Source organism: Lutra lutra, chromosome 1 (assembly GCF_902655055.1).
Source record: "Lutra lutra chromosome 1, mLutLut1.2, whole genome shotgun sequence".
Lineage (NCBI taxonomy): Eukaryota > Metazoa > Chordata > Mammalia > Carnivora > Mustelidae > Lutra > Lutra lutra.
The window spans coordinates 142,897,763-142,923,459 of NC_062278.1; the positions used below are offsets into that span (position 1 = coordinate 142,897,763).

The 25,697-nt window shown below is 41.3% G+C and overlaps 1 protein-coding gene across 14 annotated transcripts in view; it reads right to left on the reverse strand.

The window, feature by feature from the left end:
- Nucleotides 1–25,697, reverse strand: part of THRB (thyroid hormone receptor beta) — a 377,970-nt gene that overhangs the window by 87,347 nt on the left and 264,926 nt on the right. For 11 of the 14 annotated variants that reach the window (XM_047738163.1, XM_047738132.1, XM_047738143.1 and 8 more), the window contains one exon: nucleotides 18,738–18,801. The exons of the other annotated variants lie outside the window; for them this stretch is intronic. In XM_047738163.1, coding sequence (XP_047594119.1) covers nucleotides 18,738–18,759 — 22 coding nt within the window. In that variant the 5' untranslated portion in view covers nucleotides 18,760–18,801. The remainder of the gene's footprint in view (nucleotides 1–18,737; nucleotides 18,802–25,697) is intronic. 14 annotated transcript variants of the gene reach the window in all.

Sequence of the window (25,697 nt, forward strand, 5' to 3'; positions counted from 1 at the left end):
CATTGCTTTCCAGCAAGGGACGAAACACTGTCAGAAGCCTGCTGTGCCCCAAACAAACCTTACTTTCTCTTCAGTGCTAATAGGGACCTGTGGGTTTTGATATGATCGGGCCCATTTGTTAGGTATTTGGAATGTCCCCGTCACGGTGAGTGCCAGGCTGTCTTCTCTCGGGACTGCTGTGGATCTATAATTGGACAGCAGGCTGCATAGGCTTTTATTTAAAGCAAGTGAAGCAGACACAGCATGAGCAAGATACTTAGCAGCAGGGAGGAGCTTCCGAGTCATTTCTTCTCATCTTAAGGCTCAGAAATGGAAGGTTTTACTCTTCTTTATGCCAGTGCATGATAGTCCCAAACCACAGGGATCCAACCTTGGCCATCTCACACTTGGGGGACTTCCTGAATCCCATCCCCTTGTCGTCCTGACACCCAGCTACAGACATGTATGGGAGGAACATGTATGTGGCAATATGTCGTGCCGAGTTCCAGGCAAATTAACTGGCTCGACTGCTCTTTGTCCAGCAGGGGTCTGAGTAGTACCATTCAGAGAATAGTTGGGGCTAAGAGGGGTCTTAAAGCTCCCCCCAGTTCAAAAAACCTTCGACAGTGACAAACAAAACCAAGGCTTTCTGCTGCCCTGGGGCCCCAAACACAAAGAATACCAGCAGGCCCCAGGAGAGCTGAGACAGTCTGGGGTGAAAGTGGGTAAAGGTGGGTGGCCCTCATCCAGAGGAAGCAACCTCCTTGTTTCCAGAACTGGCAGACCCCCTCTTCCATATCTCTAAGGCTCAGGCTGGCGCGTGTGGAGATCAAAAGACTTCCTTCCACCTATTTGTGACATCTGGAAAATTCTTGTGAAGGGCGGGGGTTTGATAGGGTCATCTTGGAAACAGAGAATGTGAAGCAGTTCTCTATTTGCTAAACTTGCTATGGACCATTAATGTGAAAGGAGAGGAAACCTACCATGGCCACAGCTGCCCCTGACTAAAAACAATTAAGCCCAACACAGGTCTGGTCAATATTTCCCGAGTTCTTCCAAGAGAAGGGACTACATAAGAACCAGGCACAAGAGAATCTTTAGGAAATCTTTGTCTAGAAAGGAGGGAACAAGACAGTTGGATGTATTATGGAGGCAGGCCAGCAGCAAAAGGATTCTAGAATATTTAATAATGGGTTTTCAGTGGTGCCTTATTCCATAGACATCTGAAAGGGGTATTTTAAATGAATGGGCAGTTCTCAAGGATCAGTCCTGGAAAGTGGGACGGGAGGACCCATTTCTGACTCACACCAAGGATTCTTTACTTCTTGGGCCGTGGAATGGGTTGTTCAAGAGAGCTGGATGGCATTTTGTAATGGGATGGACCAGATCCATTCTCTAATGTGTTTGAAACAAGATAACAAGACAGCTGCATTTCCCCTGAGACTTCCCGGCCGGAGTGGCACATTTGGCCTGGAGATATTAATGTAGTGGTCATGATGATGATGGTATCTGTCATTGATTACTTGAGGCTCACAATGCTCCAGTCACACGACTCACAACACATGGTTTCTTTTTGACCCTTAGACTAATATCAAGATGAGTAATGATCCTCTCCATTTCACAGATGAAGAAACTGAGTATTAAGAAAGGAAAAGCAACTTGCCATAGGTCCAGTGTCCAGCCACACTGGACCCTAGGTGACTTTGACCAAGGGCCCTGCCCTTGGCCGTCCTGTTACATTTTAATGGGTCAGCAATACAGATGTGGTTTGGGCAAGATGGTATATACTTTCCAGCTTTACAGACATGTTGTCCTCATTATTTGCCTGCTCCTCCCACCCTATTCTGCACTTAAAAGAGAAAAGATAAAAACAAATAAAGAGAAATAAAACAGAGCTTCATGGAAAGGATGAAGCAAGAGAGTTAAAAAGAATAGGCAGGCTTTCAAGCAAAACGAGCATAAACCTCCTCTGTCCTATTTGGAAATCATAGGAAGCAATAAACAAGAGCTGAGAGACAAGGAGTCAAGGAGGGCCAGAGGTGAGGGTTCGTCCAGGTGGGGTCTCTGGCGAGAGTCTCATCGAGAAGAGCAAGCCCTCGGCAGCGGCTCCACACAGACACTGTGATCTTCTTATGGGGGGCCTTGCACATGCTTTCTGACCTGTCAGCCCGCAGAATGGGCCGCTACACCCTCACTGTCCAGTGCCCTCAAGGGGCCCGCTCACTCCCCCGAAGGCCCTCTTTCTGTGCTCTCTTTCCTTCACAGTGTAAAGGCCACCAGCCTGGAAGAGGGCCCTCTGCTCTGATGTTTCTCTGTGTGAGGAGACGTGGGGGAACAGGTATCTGTGTGCAGTGTGTATCATTATTTTTTAAGCCCTCGCATATGAAACATGCTTCACAGACTTCTCTCTGTGTCCATTCACTTCCCAATGACAGGAACAAGTGAAACATTTTCCACTTGACCTTTTCATCTTTCAGATGCATCATTATTCATTAATGTAGTCTATCTGGAATTTCTAGGGAGACACCTGTCCTCCTAGCTTAGATGCATCAGGTCAAAAGCAAACAAACAACAATGGTAGTAAATTCGCAGTGTGCAGGGGAGGTTGGTGAGGAGAAGCCAGAGCACTCCCATTTACTGAGGCCCTGCTGGTGACCATGACTGTACACATGCTCTTGATCTGGACTCTGAGCCCTCCCCCCTTCATCTCTGCTGTTTCTTTATGGTGTGCCCTGAGACTTGTCGCCTACGGGGTTTCAATAGCTATTCACTGACTGATTTAATTAGATTCTAGCCACAACTCCAAGGATGGTTTCTGCCCTCTTTTTTACAATAAGGCAATTGTACCTGTGAGAGCTTAAGCAACATGCTCAAATTCACAAGGTTTAATAAGGGTCAAACTGAGGATTTGAACCCAAGGATGCATGACTCCGGAATCTATGTTCTTTTCACCATATCACGAGAACTCCAGAAACAACTAGACATGGTGGTCAAAACAGGTCATCCTAGCCCTGCCTAGAGATGCTGATAGGACCTGGAGGAGCTTCAGAGGACTGTACCAAACATTTTTAAACAAAAAGATGACTCCAGTATGAAGCTGAGGTCCCTCCTGAACTCACTGACTTCCGTATATGCTCCCGCATTGGTATTGCCCTTTGTGACACAGCCTCACCATCAACCTCTGTGTGCTGTCTGCTTCCGGGGTGCACAGCTAGACTGCGTTCCCCAGCCTCCCTTGCAGTTCCACGTGGCCGTGGGACTGAGTTCTACCCAATGGAATGAATAAGAACCTTGGGCACCACTTCCAGGACTGGCCCATAAAACAAGTCCCTACATCCTTTCATTTTCTTTTCCCCCTTGTCTTGTTGAATGGAGAAAATTATGAAGTCCTAGAGGTGAATGGAAATATAAGACGGAAGGCGTGTGGGTCCCCCGATGACCATGGGGAAGATTACTCAGCAACGAAGAGGACGTGGCAGTGGACTTTCACATGCATCAGTTAGAAAGTTCTGTTGTATGAAGTCACTGAGCTGTTGGGGTTCTCCTCGTTGCAGCAGAGAGCATCATTTTACTAATATGCTCTTTGTGATTCTGGGTAGTTTTTGTATCTATTTTATTATTAGAACTTTTACAAATGCAGCTAGAGCCCGTGGAAGCTCAGGGAGTGAGAGGCGTGAAGAATCATTTATGAGAAGATCTGAGACATCTGTGCAATGCAGTGCTGCACAGCCAAAGCATGTTCCTTGGAGTTCATGGGCTTCGTTTCTCCACCTGTAACTTCAGGGTGTTGGAACAGATGGTCTGTAAGATTCCTTCTAGTTTTAAACCTCTGCAAGTCTTCTTGGTTGTTAAAAAAGAGGACTGATGTGCTCAGAAACGGTGATCTCTTGACTGTGAGCAAAGGTAAAGACTATTCCTTAGTTATGTTTGTAAGCCTCAGATCCAATATCTTAGATGCTCTGGTGTTAAATTTAATTAGAATTTTCTGTTGAAATAAACTCAAAGACTTTGTTAATGTTCTGATTTATGCCAATGATTTCTTGATCTCCTTTGGAGCGCAGTATCAAATGATTGAAGTTCTCATGAATATTTTCATTATGCATTACTGAGTACGGTAGGCTATTTTATATTCATTTACATAGACTTAATCTTTGAAGAATGATTTTATAATAATACTGAAAGACTTTTTTGATTAAAGTTAGTGCCTGCAGTAATTGGTATTCTGATGGCTTCATTTATAGTTCTATTTAGCTAAATAATATAGGGATATAATTCTTACTTTGAGTTGAGAAAATTGGAGTACAGAATATTCAGAATTTTCTCATTCGAATGGGTCTTAACTTGAGGTCCATAAAAGTATCATTGGGGGGAGAAACTATGAACAATTTAAAAATTTTGGAAAAGCCCAAGGGAAATGATATAATGATATGAAACAGTCTGTGCCACTTTCATGAAAAATCTAATGCCTTCTGGTTTTTGAAAAATATATAGCAATTTTTCTTTATATTCATGTAATGTGGGCTTACTGTTCATTTGATCCTGCTCAACAAAAATATTATGTTATGTAAGATTCGATTATTAAAGATAGAAAATGAATCCTATTATTTAATAAATGCTGTTTGGCAGGTAAAATGTTTGGAAACCCAGGATTCAAGGGAGGTACATGAGGGAGGTTATAAGAGGGTCTTGGTAGAAAAATGGGATCCACAATTTGACACTCTAAAAGTGGCATGAAATCTAATGATGGGAGACCCATGTTTTTTTCTTTCTTTTTATTGGCAGCAGCAGGGGTACCTGTATCCCCCTCTTGCCTTCTGCTGCCATTTCCTGTCTCAAATGCTTATATCACATTAGGTTCTATGTCCTGGGGAATGTGAAGCATCCAGGAAGATACTGTGTTAATACAGCCCCTTGGCTTTGACTGCATAGGAGTTTATGCCTATTAAAAAAAATGAAGTAATAATAATACCAACAAGATGCTTATTTATCAAGGATTGCAGAAAGGAAGAGAGCATATTAAAAATTTTCTACTTCCTTTTGAGTGAATTGTTTGTTTCAAATGTTATGTTTACATTGCTTCTTCATTTAAAAAAAAAAATCTTCCATAAAGTAGTAAGGACTAATAAAGGCATTTCTTTTTTTTTTTTTTAAGATTTTATTTATTTATTTGACAGAGAGAAATCACAAGTAAGCAGAGAGGCAGGCAGAGAGAGAGGAGGAAGCAGGCTCCCTGCTGAGCAGAAAGCCCGATGTGGGGCTCGAACCCAGGACCTGGGATCATGACCTGAGCCGAAGGCAGCGGCTTAACCCACTGAGCCACCCAGGCGCCCCAATAAAGGCATTTCTTGTCTCTCAAGTTTTAGGAAAAGAAAGGCCTTGAGTCCTATAGAAAATCCTTCCAAGAAATCCTGAATAGGATGTTGAATTTGAATGAAACACTAAAGAGAAAACATGAATTATAGGAATGAGCTAAACAAAGTGATAAAAACGTAAGCCAACCTGCAAAACAAACTTGAAAGAAACTACAAACATTCATTTACATCCATTTTTTTTTACTCCATTGTAATTCAGTTAATTGTATGTGCCATTTTTCACAATTAAGTTAACGTTAGCGATGACTATGATGTACCTGGAACTCCCTCAGAATGTCTAGGTTGTGTTCCAATGTACCAAACCCTATGTTAAATGATTTTTTATAAATCTTATATCCTTACCACAATTGTTTGAGAAAAGTTCAGTATTTTCAGCATCAGGATTTTTTTAAAAGCTCCCCAACTGAGCAGTCCAAACTGAGAACCATAACCTGTGGATATGGCTCACCAGAGAGCTACATTCTTTTGAGGGTCAAAATGGAAGTCATTTAATTTATTTAAACAACAACCCTCCTAAGGAAAAAACAAACAAACAAACAAACAAACAAAACTCCTCCCATAACCAAACACACCTCACAACTTCAAAATGACCTACTAAAGAAGAACATCCAATAAAGTTCCATTTCTTTGATGAAAAATGCCACCCTAGGAGTGCCATTCCTGAAGGTCTTTTTGATCATTTGAACTGGAGAGGTTGCAGTCCTGATGGGCTTTTTAGATAAATGAAAATGCTGGAGTCCACCAGCCAAATGCCCAGTTGCAGGAAATGTGGGTCTGTCATCCATGGGTGGAAGTAACAATGAACACCTAGGCAGTCACTGGAAGTAAAGCATCTTTAATCATATTTTGGTTTGTCATCCTTGGCCAGGTTAGGCCTAGATTAACCAGTGATATTTTAAGATGTCTTTTGCAGGCATTCAGATGAAATGTCAGAATGAATGTTAGAAAATGAACATTTCCCAAAACACATCCAATATGGGAATAAACCCTCTAGATCAGTGTTTTTTTTAACTTCTATGTGTATCAAAATCACCTGGAGAGCTAATAGGAAACCCAGAAGCTCAGGAACTTGTCATTAGGTAACTAATAAAATAGAGCTTGTTTGGTCTTTTTTAAAAAAATCTTCATCAGTGATACTGATACCTCACTACCATGTTTGAGGACAGGTGCACTTTTCTCAACACTAGATACACATTAGAATCAGTTGAAGAAAGAAGAAAGAAAGAAAGAAAGAAAGAAAGAAAGAAAGAAAGAAAGAAGGTAAGGAAGGAAGGAAGAAAGAAAGGAAGGAAGGAAAGAAGGAAGGAAACCATTCCACTTGCCAGAAGCTCTACCCTAGACCAACCCAGTTGGAATCTCTCAGAATGGAGCACAGACACTGATATTTTTAAATAGATCCTAGGAGACCATAATGAGCAGCCTGGGCAGAGAATCTCTGTGTTCACATCATGGCTTTCAGAATGGGTTGTGCTATGGAATCACTTAAACAGTTTTACAAGAACACTGAGTCTTGCATTTGTACCCAGAGATTCTGATTTAACTGGTCTGGGGTGGCCCAGGTATCAGGATGTTAAAAAGCTCCTAGGATGATTCTAATGTTTAGGCCAGTTTGAGCAGGACAAGCCTAGCTCCTCTACCAAAGAGGGGTTTCTACTTTAAAAAGTTGAGCAAAGACTGTTCAATTTATTTCCCTTGGCTGTGAGCATGATGAAGACTAACAAAGAAATGAGACATATCATGATTTAAATTAATTTAGCCCACAGTTTCCCAAGTTTTGAGTCCAAAGACTCAACAGTCTGCTCTGCTGCCCTTAGGCAGGTCACCTCACCACACTGGCCTTTGCCTGCTGCTGGGTATAAGGAGAGGACTGGAGGGGATGGCTCCAATCTCAGCAACAGCACCACGACAGGAATCATCTGCACTCGACAGGCTTGGGAAGCTGGACTTCCACACTAGTTGCCTAGCCAGGGACTTGTCATCTGGGGGTGGTGCAGGTGGTGATGGCATAGAAAGATAACTCTTGACACTTTGCAAACAAGATAACATCACATATTCATTAGGCACTAAATTTTTCTTGGGAAAAGTTATTTTGGATTCTTTTGAAGGATCTTGCCCTTACCTATGTGCCACTGTTATGTATCTTCAGTGGCATCTTGGGGAACAGAGAGGGAGATACTCCCAACATAGCAGAACCCTGTTATGTTACGTTTATGATTTGTGGCTATTAGCAGGAGCCAAATAGAGATATGCCTAGGCAATTCTTAGAGTAGGCTTGAAAGAGGTAGAGATAAGTTTATCAGAATTATGATGGCATGATGGGGGTGGTTGATGAAGGTAATGACAATGGGGCTGAGATGAAGAGCAGGTTCAGTGGAGTTGGGGGTAAGGGTACACCCCTAGGAAAAGCCAAACACTGTAAGTGTAGCTTCTTGAAAGAATACAGGAGTTGTTGTTAAAGAAATTTTTTTTTTCTTTGCTCTTGTGCTTCCATCTTTCATTCTCTATAAAGGCTTATCTTTTTGACCTTTCAACTTCCTGATCACCTGGCTGCAGTTCAAATTTGGAAGGTGAAGTTATTCTTGAAGCAACTGTATTGGAGGCCCAAGAGTTTTGAGAAAAGATTTTCATTAATCTGGCTGAATTTGGTGAGAGTTAATTACTCTATTCTCTTTCAGAAAGTTCCATACTTAACAGCAGGAAGTTTGTCTTCCAGGAAAAGTTCAAGAAGTAAAAGAAGTGAGGGATGTGAAGACAGAAGCCATCAGAGTACTAGAGAGCCATTTTCTCTTTAGGTAAACTATATGTCAAGGTCTGGTATCCTTTACCTTTGTATGGTGCAAAGGGTCACCATTCTTTCTGTTTTCTGAGAAAAAAAAAAGAGAAGTATTTGCTTCTGTGTCAAAGAAAAGGGTTATGTCTTATTTGCACAGAAATCCTGTCTCTCTTTTGTTTTGTAGTTTTCTCGATTTCTCCCTTGTTATGATGAAAACTGGAAAAAAATATCTTGAACTATGGTTCTGGGCTCCTCTCTTTGTCAGACTGGATGCCATGGAGTGACTTTCTTCTACCAATTTTTGTGTGATGGGGGTGAGGGGATGTAAAATTATAAGCATTTATGATTTTCTCTTTTCTTGCTTTCTAAGGTGAGTTCCTTAGGAAGGAAGATCTATTTATTTTGCTGAGTGGGGTATTAAAAGGGATGCAAATGGGAGAGGGGAGAGGAGGTTCCCACAGCCTTCAAAGGAAAAGAGCAGGTGGAGTTACAGGGTGGAGAGAAGAGAAGAAAGAGGGAAGAGAATCCTTACTGGCATGGGGAGGGGAAGCAGTGTGTGCAGAGCCACCACACCAGGATTTTTACCTTAAGGGAGAGAGAGAGAAGAGGACAAGAGGCTTCAGGAGTTACCATGAGGTGTGATCTGGGGGAGAGATGTCTGAGGAGGAATTTAGAGATTTTCTATATGATATGGATATAATAGCCTCCCTTCTGCCCTCAAGGCATTTTGTGAAAGACTGATATTTCCTTTCTAGCCTACTTTCAGTGAGATTTTTGTTTTTTATAGAAGTGATACCATGCTGAAGAAGGAGCAAAATGTTCCCCATTGCTTCATGTGGGTAAATGCTCAAGAAATAAAATCAAAGTCCCTTTTTGTAATTGGCTCCACCAACAGTAGAGCTAGCTATTTGGGCAAGTTGGTATTTTTCCTTCTCCAAAACTATTTGTGGCAACACTTGTAATATGCATAGCTGGCTCTATGGAATCCAAAGCCATGTTTTATTTTTGGCCACAACCAGGGAAACAGGAACTTGGAAGAAAGTGAAATAAGCTTCTAGATGCTCTTTCAGAAGAATTATGTCAGGAGTGTATAAATCAATATAAAGTCTTCCAGCTCTTCTAGCAACATGGGAAAGGAAGCAGAGTGCCACATCAGGCTTCTATGGTTGTGTTCTTTGTATGGGAACCAGTACAAAGACCTGGGGTTTGGCAGTCCTGATTTTGGGAGAAGGGACAGAAGGACCTCCAGCACTGTCAGTCTTTCCCTTCCTGCCCTCAAGGGCTAGGGCTAGGGTACTCTGGGTGCATGGTTGGTGCATAAAGGATAAATATGAGAGGGTGTTTACTGAGAAAATCTTCAATTTTAACCAGTCATCTCAGTGTCTCATTAAAAAGAGCTACATGTTGTACTGGGTCACAAATCAGGTCTCAACTGGTACCAAAAGATTGAAATCATTCCCTGCATATTTTCAGACCTCAGTGCTTTGAAACTGGAGCTCAATCACAAGAGGAAATTTGGAAAGAACTCAAATATGTGGAGGCTAAAAAGCATCCTACTAAAGAATGAATGGGTCAACCAGAAAATAAAGAAGAACTAAAAAAACTCATGGAAACAAATGAAAATGAAAACATAACTGTTCAGAACCTTTGGGATCCAACAAAGATGGTCCAAAGAGGGAAGTATATAGCACTAAAAGCCTTTCTCAAGAAATAAGAAAGGTCTCAAATACACAACCCAACTTTACACCTAAAGGAGCTGGAGAAAGAACAGCAAAGAAAGACTAAATCCTGCACAAGAAGAGAATTAATAAAGATCAGAGCAGAAATCAATGAAATAGAAACCGAAAGAACAGTAGAACAGATCAATGAAACTAAGAGCTAGTTCTTTGAAAAAATTAATAAGATTGATAAACCCCTGGCCAGACTTATCAAAAAGAAAAGAGAAAGGACCCAAGTTAATAAAATCATGAATGAAAGAGGAGAGATCACAACCAACACCAAAGAAATACAAACTATTATAAACATATATTATGATCAATAATGGTAACAAATTAGGCAATCTGAAGGAAATGGATGCCTTCCTAGAGCCATATAAACTATCAAAACTAAAACAGGAAGAAATAGAAAACCTGAACAGACCCATAACCAGCAAGGAAATTGAAGCAGCAATCAAAAATCTCCCAACAAATAAGAGTCCAGGGCTGGATGGGAATTCTACCAAACATTTAAAGAAGAATTAATACCTATTCTTCTAAAGCTCTTTCAAAAAATAGAAATGGAGGAGTGGCTGGGTGGCTCAGAGGGTTAAGCCTCTGCCTTTGGCTCAGGTCATGATCTCAGGGTCCTGGGATTGAGCCCTGCATCAGGCTCCCTACTCAGCAGGGAGCCTGCTCTTCCCCACCCTGCCTGCTTGTGATCTCTATCTGTCAAATAAATGAATAAAATCTTAAAAAATAGAAATGGAAGGAAAACTTCCAAACTCTTTCTATGAGGCCAGCATTACATTGATCCCAAAACCAGACAAAGACCCCACCAAAAAGGAGAATTGCAGACCAATATCCCTAATGAATATGGATGGAAAAATTCTCACCACAATACTAGTCAATAGGATCCAACAGTACCTTAAAAGAATAATTCACCATGACCAAGTGGGATTTATTTCTGGATGGTTCAACATCAACAAATCAATCACTCTGATACACTACATTAATGAAAGAAGGACAAGAACTATATGATCTTCTCAATCAATCAGAAAAGGCATTTAACAAAGTAAAGCATCATTTCTTGATTAAAATTCTTCACAGTGTAGGGATAGAAGGAACATACCTCAATATCATAAAATCCGTATACAAAAAGCCCACAGTAAATATCATTCTCAATGGGGAAAAACTGAGAGATTTTCCCGGAAGGTCAGGAACACAGCACGGATGTCCACTATCACCACTGCTGTTCAACATAGTACTAGAAGTCCCAGCTTCAGCAATCAGACAACCAAAAGAAACAAAAGTCATGATCTGTCAACAAAGAAGTCAAACTCTCACTCTTTGCAGATGACATGATACTCTATGTGGAAAACCCAAAAGACTACACCCCAAAATTGCTATAATCATATAGGAATTCAGGGAAGTGCATTATAAAATCAATGTGAAGAAATATGATGCATTTCTATACACTAATAATGAGAAAGAAGAAGGAGAAATTAAGGAGTCAATCTCATTTACAATTGCACCTAAAACGATTAATTACCTATGAATAAACCTAACTAAAGAGGCAAAGGATCTGTATTCAGAAAACTATAGAAGACTCATGAAAGAAATTGAGGAAGACACAAAGAGATGGAAAATGTTCCATGCTCATGGATTGGGAGAACAAATATTGTAAAAATGTCTATTCTACCTGGAGCAATCTATACATTCAATGCAATCCCTATCAAAATACCGTCAACTTTTTTTGATTCATTCAAATCCCTATCAAAATATCATTCAACTTTTTTCAAATTTGTATGGAACCAGAAAAGACCCTGAATAGCCAAAGGAACATTGGAAAAACAAAACAAAACAAAACAAAAACAAAACAAAAACCAAAGCTGGTGACATCACAATCCCAGACTTCAAGCTCTGTTACAAAGCTATACTCATCAAGATGGTATGGTACTGGCACAAAAACAGACACAGAGGTCAATGGAATAGAACAAAGAACCCAGAAATGGACCTTCAACTCTATGGTCAGCTAGTCTTTGACAAAGCAGGAAAGAATATCCAACAGAAAAAAGACAGTCTCTTCAACAGATGGTGTTGGGAAAATTGGACAGTCACATGTAGAAGAATAAAACTGGACAATTTCCTTAGACCATACACAAAAATAGACTCAAAATGGATGAAAGACCTCAGTGTGAGACAGGAATCCATCAAAATCCTAGAGGAGAACACAGGCAGCAACCTCTGTGACCTTGGGTGCAGCAACTTCTTGCTAGACATGTCTCCAAAGACAAGGGAAACAAAGAAAAGAATGAACTACTGGGACTTCATCAAGATTAAAAGCTTTTGCACAACAAAGGAAACAGTCAACAAAACCAAAAGACAATCGACAGAATGGGAGAAGATATTTGCAAATGTCTTATAAGATACAGGGCTAGTATCCAAAATCTATAAAGAACTTGTCAAACTCAATACCCAAAGAACAAATTATCCAATCAAGAAATGGGTAGAAGACATGAATAGACAAAGAAGATATCCAAATGGCCAACAGACACATGAAAAAAGCTGAACATCACTTGGCATCAGGGAAATACAAATCAAAACCATAATGAGATCCTACCTCACACCATTCAGAATAGCTAAAATTAACAAGGTAAGAAACAACATATGTTGGTGAGGATGTGGAGAAAGGGGAACCCTCTTACACTGTTGGTGGGATTGCAAGCTGGTGTAGTCACTCTGGAAAATAGTATGGAGGTTCTTCAAAAAGTTGAAAATAGAGCTACCCTATAACCCAGCATTTGCACTACCAGGTGTTTACTCCAAAGATACAAACATAGCGATCTGAAGAGGTACATGCACCCCAATGTTTATAGCAGCAATGTAAACAACAGCCGAACTATGGGAAGAGCCCAGACAGGTGTCCATTGACAGATGAATGGATAAAGAAGATGTGGGGTGTGTATACACACACACACACACACACACACACACACACACACACACAATGGAATACAACTCAGTCATATAAAAAACCCGAAATCTTCCTTTTGCAATGACCTGGGTGAAACTATAGGGTATTATGATAAGCAAAATAAGTTAATCAAAGAAAGACAATTACCATATGATTTCTCTCATATGTGGAAATTAAGAAATACAACAGAGGAGCATATGGGAAGAGAGAAAAAAATAAAACAAAACAAAATCAGAGAGGGAGACAAACCATAAGAGATTCTTAAGCATAGGAAACAAATTAAGGATTGCTGGTGAGATGGGATAATTGGGTGATAGACATTAAGGAGAGCATCTGATGTAATGAGCACTGGGTATTATATATGACTGATGAATCACTGATCTCTGCCTCTGAGAGGAATAATCCATTATATGTTAATTAATTGAATTTAAATTTAACAAAAGTACTACATGTTGGAATAGGAATGCTGACTCATCACAAAGAATCCATTGAATTCTGCCCATCAATACTCACCAGAAGACTTTTATAAGCTTGACAACAAAGACATAAATTATAAAGCAACACTAATTAGAGCTTACTATATAGAAACTAAGAACTTGCATATATCAAAAAATGCCATGCCATCATGATTACAACTAATTTGTGAATGGTTCAAAAGAAAAATTATACAAGTGAGATGGAAAAGAATTAAGCAAAGGTATAAAATGTTAACATTTGAGGACTCTGTGTAGAGGGTAGCTGGTGATTCTTTGAACTAATATTGCAAACTTTTCTGTTGGTATGGAATTATTTCAAAAGAAGAAAAATATAGAAAAAAAAAAGAAAAAAAATTTAAAAGGTCAAATATTGCCAAAAATGAAAATAAGAGACATGTAATAATATTGGAAAATAGTTGTATTATTAGTGATAGACAATGAATTATTTTCTTAATGTGTAAATCATAAGAAAAATTAAATGGCACAACAGAAAAGTTAATTGAACAGGGAAGTTTCAAAAGACCTTTAAGTGGCCAATCAGTATGTGTGTGTGTGTGTGTGTGTGCACGTGTGTGTGTAGTCAAATTCATAATCAGTAAGAAAAATATAGTTTTGAAAGCTGTGATAACATTTTGTCTTATAAATGGCCTCAAAAAATAAATAAAAATCTTTAAAAAAAATGGCCTCAAAAATTAACTACCAAAAAGCCCCAAATTTGGAGGATTTGTGGGAGGAAGCTGTTCTGCTGATGGGTATCTCAGCTGCTCTAATAATCTGGTTATAATCTGGCAATAGAAAAGGTTTTTAAAGATGTTCAGTCCCTTTAATTTAGCATTTTCTTTTACTTAGTAGAGTTTTATCCTGAGGAAATAATCAGAGGTATGAAATTACATACAATGCAATTCATTCTCATATGATTTAAGTAACTTTATATTAAAAGTCTCACAATCAAGGACTATATCAGTAAATGTCTGATTACTAAGTAGCCATGACCAAGATCCTATTTCAGAAGAGTGTTTATTGACACTGGGAAATATTCACAATATGTACACAGTTCACATTAGTCATCTTTGAATGGTGTCATTATTTTGCTGTCAGCAACCTCCTGATTCCATGAAAAGATGATCTACTTAGGTCATGGGACATAAACACAACTGTGATTCTCTTTCTGAAGGAATGAAATGGTGATAAGGAGCATTTGGGAAGCCTAACGAACACTGGGAGAGCCACCTCTGAAGAGTGACGGGGCCTTGCAATAAAATACTGTTTTCCCAGCCCAAGTGTTTTGTTTAACTCTGAAAAACTTGTTCATTAGGATGGTCTTAGAAACAGAAAACATTGCTCCGGGATCCCTTTTTCTTAACATCCAACCTTCAATGCCCCCATGTCCTACTTTATGAAAATATGATTTATACATGTTCGAATGCAAAGTATAATCTAATTGTTAAAGTAGAAGGAGAACAAGAGATGAACTGGTCTTCCTTTCTCATTTAATAAGGAATTCATAGTGGGGCACCTGAGTGGTCTGTTGGTTAAGTGGCTGCTTTTGGCTTGGGTCATGATCTCAGGGTCCTGGGATCAAGCCCCACATTGGGCTCCCTGCTCAGCGGGGAGTCTGCTTCTCTCTCTCCCTCTGTCATGCTCTCTCTCTCTCCCTCAAATAAATAAAATATTAAAAAATGGGAATTCATAGAGAGCTTAGGTGATATGCTTAGTTATTATCCTTAATATATAATCAACTGCTTATATATAATAAACTGTTTCTCTACATAATGAGAAAAATACAAAATCCACAATGAGCAGGTGGACAATAAGTATGAACAAGTGAATGACAGATGAAGAAATACAAGTGGCCAGTAAGCATGTAAAAGAGTTTCAACCTCAGAAGTAATAAGAAATGTACTTTTTTTTTGTTAAACCTGTAGAATTCTTCCTTTTCCTTAACACATGACCCCAACCCCAAACAAGAAAACAATCTGACGATCATGCAGAGGAAACCTCGGGTCAACAACTGAAAGCGGTCACATCCTTGCTACCATCCCTCTCCTGGTGCCTGAGATACACTCAACAGTAATATCTTGAGAAAGAAAAAGAAAAAGGCAAACATCACAACAGGGAAGTTAAATGGACAAGCAGGCCACGAAGAAGAGGGACAGTCTGAACAACTGAATGGGGAATATTTTCTTCACATGGAAGGATTCATAAGACTTTGACTTTGACTGGGGGCTCAACTGGATGGAAACATCAAATACTGTGCAAACTTCATGACGTATCCTAATTTCGTAAAGCCAGGTTCAATGCAACCAATGGATCCTGGCTTCTGCTTCTTCAGGCACATGTGGAGAAGTCCAAGTTCTTAGTTTTCTTTTCTACCAAGGCCAAAAGCCTCTAACTCCCATATTTGAAATTTTAGGTATTCATACTTTGCAACAAACTCCTCTATGTGGTGAATCATGGTTTTATGCAAAACCAAGCTCATTATAATGCCATAAGTGTTAGCAGAATTCCCCTCAGATTACTTAGGAAGCAGTGCTTAATTCCAGATTGATAAAATGCCGTATTAAACCACTTTCTTACTTTCTTCATTAAGAATCAGTATTTTTCAATGAGTGATTTCATACAGTCCCAATTTCAAACTAGGTAGAGTAAAGCAACAAGAAAATTTTGGTAAGATCTGACTCCATTGTAGCTGATATTAAATAACCCCAGAAAATAACCAAATTTCCATTTGAGTTAATGCAAAACATACAAATTTATTAAGCATTCTGGCTGAAAGAGACTGCATTCCAACAACGTGTCTCTTTTATCTGAAAATTCTGGTCAGCTTGCTTTTAGGAAAATAGATTTAATGTTCTTATTCTTGTTCATTTAAAGAATGGTCTTATTTTCATAAAGGCTAATTGATAGACAGTATTGCATAACAGCAATATTACCTATTATGTTTTTCAAAGAAGAAAATAAATGCATATTTGCCCTTTAAATAAAGCAAGCACTTAGTTCTGATGGCTTACAACTTTACTATGGTCTTCCATAATAAAATAAGCTCTTTAGGTTTCTTAAAATAAACACGAAGCCTGAGATCATAGCAAAAGAGAGAGGGAAAAGGATACTGTTTGATTTCATCCACAAGCAAGGGAGTCTCAAGTAATAATTTTCTCAGCTGAGTCCATTAACATGCACTGAGCATATGTATATATGGAATAGGCTACTTTTGCAAATAGAAAAGTACTGTTAGTCTCTACACTAGGAAGCAAATGCTGGGAAGCAAAAACTTCCTCCTCTCCTGGGAGGCACCTGCAGCTCCAGCTCAGCATGCAAGGAAGGATCTTGGCTTCTATAAGATCAGCGGAAAAGCTGGCTCAGTTTAGAATTGTCCTGGAGTAAGCCTAGATTCCTAGCTCAGTTCTGGAGATGAGCTGACTTGGCCTTGGGGGTTCTGCTCCACAGTAAGATGGTCTGGACTACCTTGGACTCTAGACCAGGGGTCCACAAACTACAGTCCTTGGGCACAAGCTGACCTGTTGCCCGTTTTATAAATAAAGTTTTGTTGAAACACCTGCAAGCCATCTGTCTGTGTGCAGTTCATGGCTCTTCCGGCCGCAGGGGCAGAGCTGAGTCATCGGCAATACCAGAGATCTTTACTCTGTGGCTCCTTAAAAATAATTGCTGACTCCTGCTCTGCCGGAACCTGGGATGGACGCTTATTCTGGACTCAATCTGGAACCCACCCCAAGGCAAATGAAAGCCATGATGTTACCCACTTTTACACCAAGCTTTGCCATTTTGGTACGTTTCAGACATGAATGTTCTTTGAGACTGTATCTTTGGAGGCCTTTTTGAGTGGGCAGGTTATCATGGAGGATAGAGCCACCCCCGTATTGCACTTGATCCCACACCATCCTGTGTCAGTGGGGGAGCACTTTCCCTAGGTTTTGCAGCATGGCTTGCTGCTGTCTGATACCTGTGCTACCACGTGCCTGTGCTTGCAAAGACTTAGGCTTCATTCCTTCTGGCTGAGATGCCCACTCCTCTGTAAACATGAAGGAGCTAGCTAAGCTTAATCTGTACCAATTTTCCATGGAACGACCAGGTTTATGACATAGAATGGGTGAGATTTAAGTGGGAGAGGATTTTGGCTGGTTTGGCAGTACAATAGAAAGGGGGTGGGTATGTTTTGATGCCTGTTCGTGAGTAAAAATAGGAGGAAATGACGAGCTGTGGTTCTGAGGCCCTCACTTACTGGTGTGAATCATTCTGGTTTGTTCCAGCACTCCATCTTTTGTGCTGCACCAAGAGCTCCAGTGTAGGTGGGTAGAAGGGCAGGGCAGTGATGCTGAGAAAGGCAGTATATGGTTATTGGGAGGCTCCAAAATTGCAGAAGGCTGAGTGGAGCTTTATATCACTTCAATTTCTCAGGACTACTGGGGAATGGATTCTTGGAGGAATTGTCCTGCATGTTTAGTCTGCCATGACAGGAATGGATTATCAAAAGTCAAGCTATACCCGTGACACACAGAGGCCTATGGGTGTCTGCCCTGCTGTCATGGGAACCATATGAATGGGCAGGGGCTTGGTGCTAAGCTGGAAGGTAGATAGCAGAGCTTGTAAACTGATGGCCCTCAGCTCATTCTAGTTGGCAGATGTATTTTGATGGGCTCATGGGTCTTTGACATTTTTAAATAAGTTAATTGTTAATATTTACAAGGGGGAATATTTCATTTAAAATCTGAATTTCCAACTTCTTTCAAAAATTTGAAATCTCTGGGCATTCGGGGCTCATCCCTACCTGTTAGTGATCACCTACAGTGGAAGAATGGCTACTCTTTAGAGGGAACCTGAGTATTCCAGTTTTGTTTGTTGTTTTCCCTTATACCCAACCCATTTCTGACATTGAGGTTATCCACCTGGCACCTGGGGCCTTTGAGTTTGCAACCCCTGCTCTCTGTGTTGCACAAAGAATTCATGCTATTGCGATCTTATCTTCCTTGGGGGTCATTCTGTCTCCTTTGTCCCTTGCTAAGAGTTTCTACCTCAATTACCTGCTGCAATCTAATCATATTCCGTCCTGACTCTACTGCTAAATGGAATAAACAGCCCATCTGGGGGAAGATGCCCGAACTCTAGTCATTAAGAGCTCTAGTCATTAAGTGGAGCCATTTATTATATTGATCTAAGTGAATGTAAAGAGTCAACATACCTAGTGTACAAGGGTTATTTCTGCATAGCTAAAAACTAGCCTTTTACTTATCATTTCTTCTCCATAGGTTTCTGGCGATGATGCCTCTCATTGTTTCTGAAGAAGATGAAAGCTCATTTGTCGGGATGCATTCACAGGATGTATCTGCATTTAGTGATACTGGAAATAAGTGTTGCTAAGACACTTAGGTTGGCCTTTTAGAAACCCTGTATTTCTCTCTAGGTGGAACAAAAATGAGACGTGCAAAGAAAATTTTAAAAAATAGATACCTGTCATACTGTTGGGAGTCATAGGTTAGTAATCATTCTGGACCTTTTTTTTCACTGACACCTCCTACAAAGAAAAAGACAAGAAAAAAAAATACCACAGGTTATAACCTGTATTTTCCATAATGTTTTTGTTTCAAACAATATCACATACATTAATTAGCTTGACGCAGTTTGTTACTCTCAACTCACAACTAGGGAAATTGAAGCATTGGCGGGCTCTGTGATACGTGTAAATTTACAAGACGTTTTAATTATAATCTCAGGGTTCCTTCTATAGATACACCTTTAACATCATTATTTTTATTCAAGATTGCATGTCTGTTTTTCCATCTCAATTTCAACAACGCTACCAGCACACTGACTTGCTGCTTTTCCTGAGAGGGGCTAGGATAGATTGGGATCTTCAGTCTAGATCCTTCCTTCTCCAAGTGAGGAGGGCCCATCTCAGATTCATGCAGTGGCCTCCATCCCTGCTTCCAGCTCTCTCTGAGGCCAACCTGTGTCCCTCCTGTCCCTTCGAGGCTTTGGTTCCTCAATCTTTCCTAAGCAAAACAATTCCTGTGTTTACATAAGCTGTCAGGTTTCTGCCACTTGCAACCAAGAGTCTTGACTGATAACACCAATATTAAAATAAAATATTAACACAAATGTGTCCAAATAGTTTTGTTCCCTTTTTATGATCTCAAAGGTGAAACTATAAAATCCTAGTTATGTTCTTGCCATACCATCAAGTAAAAAAAAAAAAATCTTTGTTTTCAAAATTTCAATTGAATAGGCATATGACCTACAGAAAGGTATTGTGTATGAAGTAGAAAGTACCCAGAAACGAGAAAAAATCTGATTAAGGCTTTAAAAATATTGTCACCACAAAATTTAGTACTAACTTGCCTACTCAGTACTATTCTCATTTAGTATTACCATTACTGTAACTGTACGATTATCATTGCTAGAACATTAATATTATACTAGTACTGTTATTATCATGGTACTTTGGCATTTGGTAGTATTTAGTGCTATTTTCCTTCAATGACCTCTTGAGTTTTATAATGTAATTGTAGGAAAGTCCAATAACCCTCTTGAGTAGGCAGGGGTCTGGGGCCTCTTTTCCTGGCTGTCCTGTGACATAGCGTGGGCTCAGCGAAGCACCCTATCCTGAGGACTGGGTACAGAGAAGGTCCACCACAGCCTGGGGCTCAACAGCTGGTTATTGAGATCAAAGGGGAAAACAAAGTCCAAAGAGCTTAAAAATTAAGAAAGCTCTGTGTGTGTGTGTGTGTGTGTGTGTGTGTGTGTGTGTATGTGTGTGTGTTTGGTCATGAAAGGAAACAAACTCGGTGAAGGCTTGCACTTAGTAGGTCAGTGAGGAGGAAGTATCAAGTGACGATGTGCCAGAAGGCTCCTCTCCATCCCGGAAGGGCTGAGTCATGGTCTGCACATCACTTGTTCAGCAAGTCCCACTGCTCATGGGCAGGGAAGAGTCCTTAGTGAGACCCAACGTGGTCTGAGTCCTGGGACCATCAAAGGTGAAGCTCCTCTCACAGCTTCAGCGTCTCAGCACCAACTGAGGTGGAGAATGGCACTCAGTTTAGCCTCCTAGGCAAGCTCCACTGGAATGGAGGACATTCCTTTTACAGGAATCATTCATTTCTTTGGTCAGTCAGTCCAGAGGCCCTAATTGAGGGGCTACTCTGCTCAGGCAGTCCCCCAAGCTTTGCCCAAAGACAACCCCTGGGCCTGTCCAGCAGGTCTGCTAATGCAGCAAGGGGAGAATCAAGTTAAAAAAGGCAAGAATGCACACAGGTTTCCCCTTGGGCCTGGGATACAAAGGGGGCAGAGATCACTTCTACTTGGGACTATCTAGAGAGGCTTCTCAGTAGAGGCGATCTGGACCCGAAGGCTCTCGTCTTCACTAGGCCTTTCCACAGGTCATGATTTAATGCTTTCTTCTCATTCTAGTGCTCGAGGCACAGGGACTCTCTGGGTAATTTTTTTTTGAAAGATTTTATTTATTTATTTGACAGAGAGACACACTGTGAGAGAGGAAACGTAAGCAGGGGGAGTGGGAGAGGTAGAAGCAGGCTTCCGGCTGAGTAGGGAGCCCGACGTGGGGCTCGATCCCAGGACCTCGCGATCATGACCTAAGCAGAAGGCAGGTGCTTAATGACTGAGTCACCCAGATGCCCCCATGTAATTTTTTTAACTAATGCAGTTTTAAGGAGAGTTTGAGTATCTAATTTGAGTTTTTAAAACTGCATGGCTACCGAGACAAAGCAGACCAGTCAGAGGGCTACAGCAGGTCTAAGGGAGAGATGAAGGCAGCAAGAACTAGGATGGTGGCTGCAGAGGGTGAGACACTCAAGTGACATTAAAGAAGTAGAAATAATAAGACACTGGGATGGATGCTATTTGGGTGTTTAATACTGGGCTGAAAACCAGGAATACAAATTGGTTAAGATAGAGGCTATTGGCCCCAAGGAATTTATAATCCATTTTACCAACTGTCTGGGAAGGCAGAGCCCGCTGGCCTGGAGCAGCTAAACATACCAGCCGCATACACGGTGTGCCAAGAGGTGGTATGGAGAATCGCTCAGGGCTGTGCCTTCTTCCACCCACTTATCACTCTCAGTCCAATGCCATGTCCCTTAGGTGAAGCTCGTTCCCCTTGCAAGAATGGAAAAGTGGACATTCACCTCCAAAACACCTAAAATGCATTTATATTTAAAAACATACAAAGGATGGAGAAGTTGTTATTGAGTTATCTGAAACTGGAAAGCATACAGCATTATTACAAACACATAGGAAGTAGGTCCAGGGACTCTGGGAGACACTGAGCTCCATGCAACCTGCTGTGAGCTCAGAGACCATCTTGGACTGCGTGGATGGAAATGTAGCCTAGAGGACAACAGTCAGGCCATGTCTGGGCTGCTGTATTTTAAGAGAAAGCCTCAAGTAGAATGTTCAGGCTGATGGAAACCACATCTTAAAGAAACGTAGAAGGCAGTCACATGAAGGTTAGGGGATGATCTTTGAATATCTGAGGAGCTGTCATGTGGAAAGAGTTCAGGGTGTTAGTGGACAGAGGATGGCTGAAGAGGTGCTGCGGGGAACCCCTGAGAGGACAGGGGACTTTCTCTGCTTGATAGAAGGTGCACATCTCCAGGCAGGAGAAAATACACAAAGGTGCATCTTCTCCCGACCTCGGGCTGCTCTTGTTCTCAGGACAGATCAAGCCTCTCTTGAGAAGACTAGAGTCTTTATTCTGCAACAAAGCGGGTGCCAGGTATGTAACATGGTTCCGGGGATTTGCTAAAGGCCTGCTCCATGCTTCCCCTTAAAGTTCTTCTCTAAAGCTTTATTCCTTTAGCTCCGCAGATCTCAAATGCTCGGGGGTGGAGATGGGGGGCACTCTGGTCTACTTAAAGAATATAATGAAAGTTACAGTCCCCTTCCCTTGAAAGATGGGTAGACGATTTGGCAAATATTTTCAGACTTAAATTGGTAGTACAAATACTACCTATTGAATAGGATGAAAAGGAGACACGCTGTTAGGAGTTAGTTGGACAGTTAGGTAGTCAGAGCCAGGGACCCCAACAAGAAAGTATGGAGGCAGGACAGCTAAAACAGCATTAACATCCTGCTTTGCAGCTTAGACAGGACCTCACCAGCATTCTGCTTTGCAGTCTTTGCAGAAATGACTTCTGCAAAATGTCCTAAAATAAGACAATTAACCACAAAGCATTTGTCACTATCACAGCCAAGAGGCAGTTAAGACATAAGCTCTCAGATGTCAGCAAAAGAGACCATTAGCATATGGACGTTAACCTAATAGGTAGACAGATAGGTGACCAAAGCCCTGATTGGCACAGCACAGCACACCCTGATTGCTTAAGATAGTTTCACAAAAGAGCTCATAAAACCCCCTCAACATAGAAACTCCAAAGGCAACCCTCTTTTGTCCCCTCCATCTCCAGGAGCTTTGCACTCTTGCTCAATACACTTTGTTTTGCTGCCCACCACTCTTTGGATCTACTTCTACATTCTTTGAAGTGGTGTGACCAAGAACCATGGGCACTAAAGGCAGAGAAATCCTCCAGTGTGAGCTATTTTTGGTCAGGGGCAAAGCAAATGGGACCTACAAGCAGTAGATCCCTTTGTGGGTGGAAGAAAGATGGGTTTCAGAAAAGCAAGGCTGGTGGCTAAAGAGGAATTCTCTAATCCCAGGATTTGGTCTAGGGCCACTCCATTTATGCCATCAGACACCTTCACAAGCTCTAGATCATTTGAGATGAATTATTCATGTTGCCTGCTCCTGGAGGGCTTAGGTGAAGAACCAGCATGTACCTTAGCAGCAGAAGAGTTGACCAGAGGGATAAAAGATGTGGTTGGAAGCACTGAGGAAAGTGTGATTAATTCTATCTATACGAGGAGGACCCACAGTGACATTTGAGCTTGGCTTTGAAAAATGAGCTAGGATATTTTCCAGGAGAAGAATAAAGAGTATGGCCCATGATCAACAAAAGAACAAAATGTAGAGCATCTTGGCACAGGATACATGATTTGGGGTGGGGAGGGAAAAGAACATTCCCAAGAAAGAAACTGCAAATATACTTAGGGGCCAGATGGTGAAGGGTCTTGAAAGGTTTGCCACGGAAATCAGACTTCATCATAAGGGAAATAGGGAGCTAGGGAAGGTCCTGAAGAGAAAGACCCAAGTTGAGAAAGGTAAGTCTGCTGTAGTGTGGAGAGGACTCCTCGGGAGCCAAAACCCTTTGGTGGCACCTCTTTGTGCAGAATCACAAATCACAAATCACAAAAAAAAAAAACCTATTTTTTTTTTCCTGTCTTAGTGTTCAAGGTCGCAAAGCTAGACTAAGGCCAGAGAGAATACCTCTAACTCTATCTTGGAAAACCCCAGTGCAGTTGCCCAGACTGCACAATATTTTGTCCGCTGTGTTTCCTTTTTTCTATAGAAATAACAACATTAAATGGACAACGGTAAAAATTACCCCTTGAAAAATCTTTCCATATGGACCCAGTGAGTCATTGCTTATATAGTCTGTACATAATTAACATGAAACCCCACATCTCCCTCATGTCTTTACATCAACCTTTTCTGAGGAGGGTGCTAGTAGCCTTTTCAAGGCCATCTTTCTTTCTTTCTTTTTTTTAAAAGATTTATTTAATTTATTTATTTGACAGACAGAGATCACAAGTCGGCGAGAGAGAGGAGGAAGCAGGCTCCCCACAGAGCAGAGAGCCCGATGTGGGGCTCGATCCCAGGAGCTCTGGATCATGACCTGAGCTGAAGGCAGTGGTTTAATCCACTGAGCCACCCAGGCGCCCCTCAAGGCCTTCTTTCTTAGTGTGCTTCTCCTTGGACCTCTCAGGAGTGAGGGCACCAGAGTATCATGTGGCCTGATGCATCAGAACAGTGAGATAAGAGCCGCCTGGGTGGTCCAGTCATTAGGCATCTGCCTTCGGCTCAGGTCAGGTCCCAGGGTCCTGGGATTGAGCCCTGCGTCGGACTCCCTGCTTGTCAGGAAGTCTGCTTCTCCCTCCCTCCCTCTCGCTCTCTCCCCCTGCTTGTGCTCCCTTTCTATCTCTCTCTCTCTGTCAAACAACAACAACAACAACAACAACACCCAAAAACAAAACAGTGAGATATACAGGACTTATCTGATATACAGCCCTGATGGGCTGTCCAAGGAAGCCATGAGTGCACTGGGGGGTGGGTTGGGGTAACATTCACAGGCAAATCTCTTGATTCAGTTCAAAATGTCAGATACCTGAATGTTAGGTTACCACAGACTCTAAGCTGCAACCATTAACGCCAGGAAAGCTCTCAAGGGAGGACACGCCCACCCTCTCACCTGACATTGGCACCTGACATAAACATAGATAATCCATTCTTCCTAAATAGAAGGATTTTAGAGATCATATCAATATGAGTGGAGGGCAATGCTTGTGGATGTGTCTTGAAGTTGTGTTTACCTAGCAAACAACTGTTTTTACTATGTTTATTTGGTATAGTGGGGCAGAGGGCACTATCAGACTTTATGGGATGGGATCAGAGCCCCCTGCCCCACTTGGTCCCCACTCTGGCCTTGTCATTACTCTGTGGCATCTGGAAACACAGCTGGGTGAAGGCAAATGGCTGTCCCTTCAGAGTGGTCTGCACCTCACGCAGGAGGACAATGAGGTTGTGAGTATCCATCAGGAGCCTTGTGCCCCCATTTTGAACATCCTCTCCCTTCTGGAGTTTCCCTCTCTATCCCCTGACCCTTATAGGGAAGGGCCCATTTCCATCAAAACTTTAGCTCTGACATTTGGGAAACATTTTTAAGAACAAGTTCAAGCCCAGGTATAGAGGAAAGACCTCCAGAGTGGGCATCATTGGGCATCATTCCAGACACTTTCTCAACTCAGTAGGCTGGCGATCTCAGATGGCTCCTTACTTCTCTGAGTTTCATTTGTAAAAAGATGTCAAAATTACCACCCTTCAGGGTTATGATGAGGACCAAGGGAATTTAAAAATGCTTTGTAGATTTAAAAGTAGGACATCAACATAAGGTTTTGGAAGATTTCACTACTATTATAGTCACTATTATGATCTACTGATCTCCTAGCCAGGCCCAATCATCCCCATGTTGTGAGAAATTGGAACTGCTATCTGGCCTCTGCTTTGAGGTTATCCTGAGATGGTTTAAAGAGTTACAATAACACAGAAGTCCACCTCCCTAGATCCCATCATCACCAAGATAAAATGGAGGTGAAATTTCTCCTTTCTTCCATCTGCCATTCTCCTCTTTCTAGACTTAATTTTACCTTTTGGGAATTTTCTTTCCTTTCAAGGTTACCTTTCATGGTCACTTAAATTTGTTATGGGGAACAAAGAAGGTTGGGTACCAGATGAATTTGTCCCCAAGTCTATAACTTCCTAAATCAGCCCCAGTTGTCCTT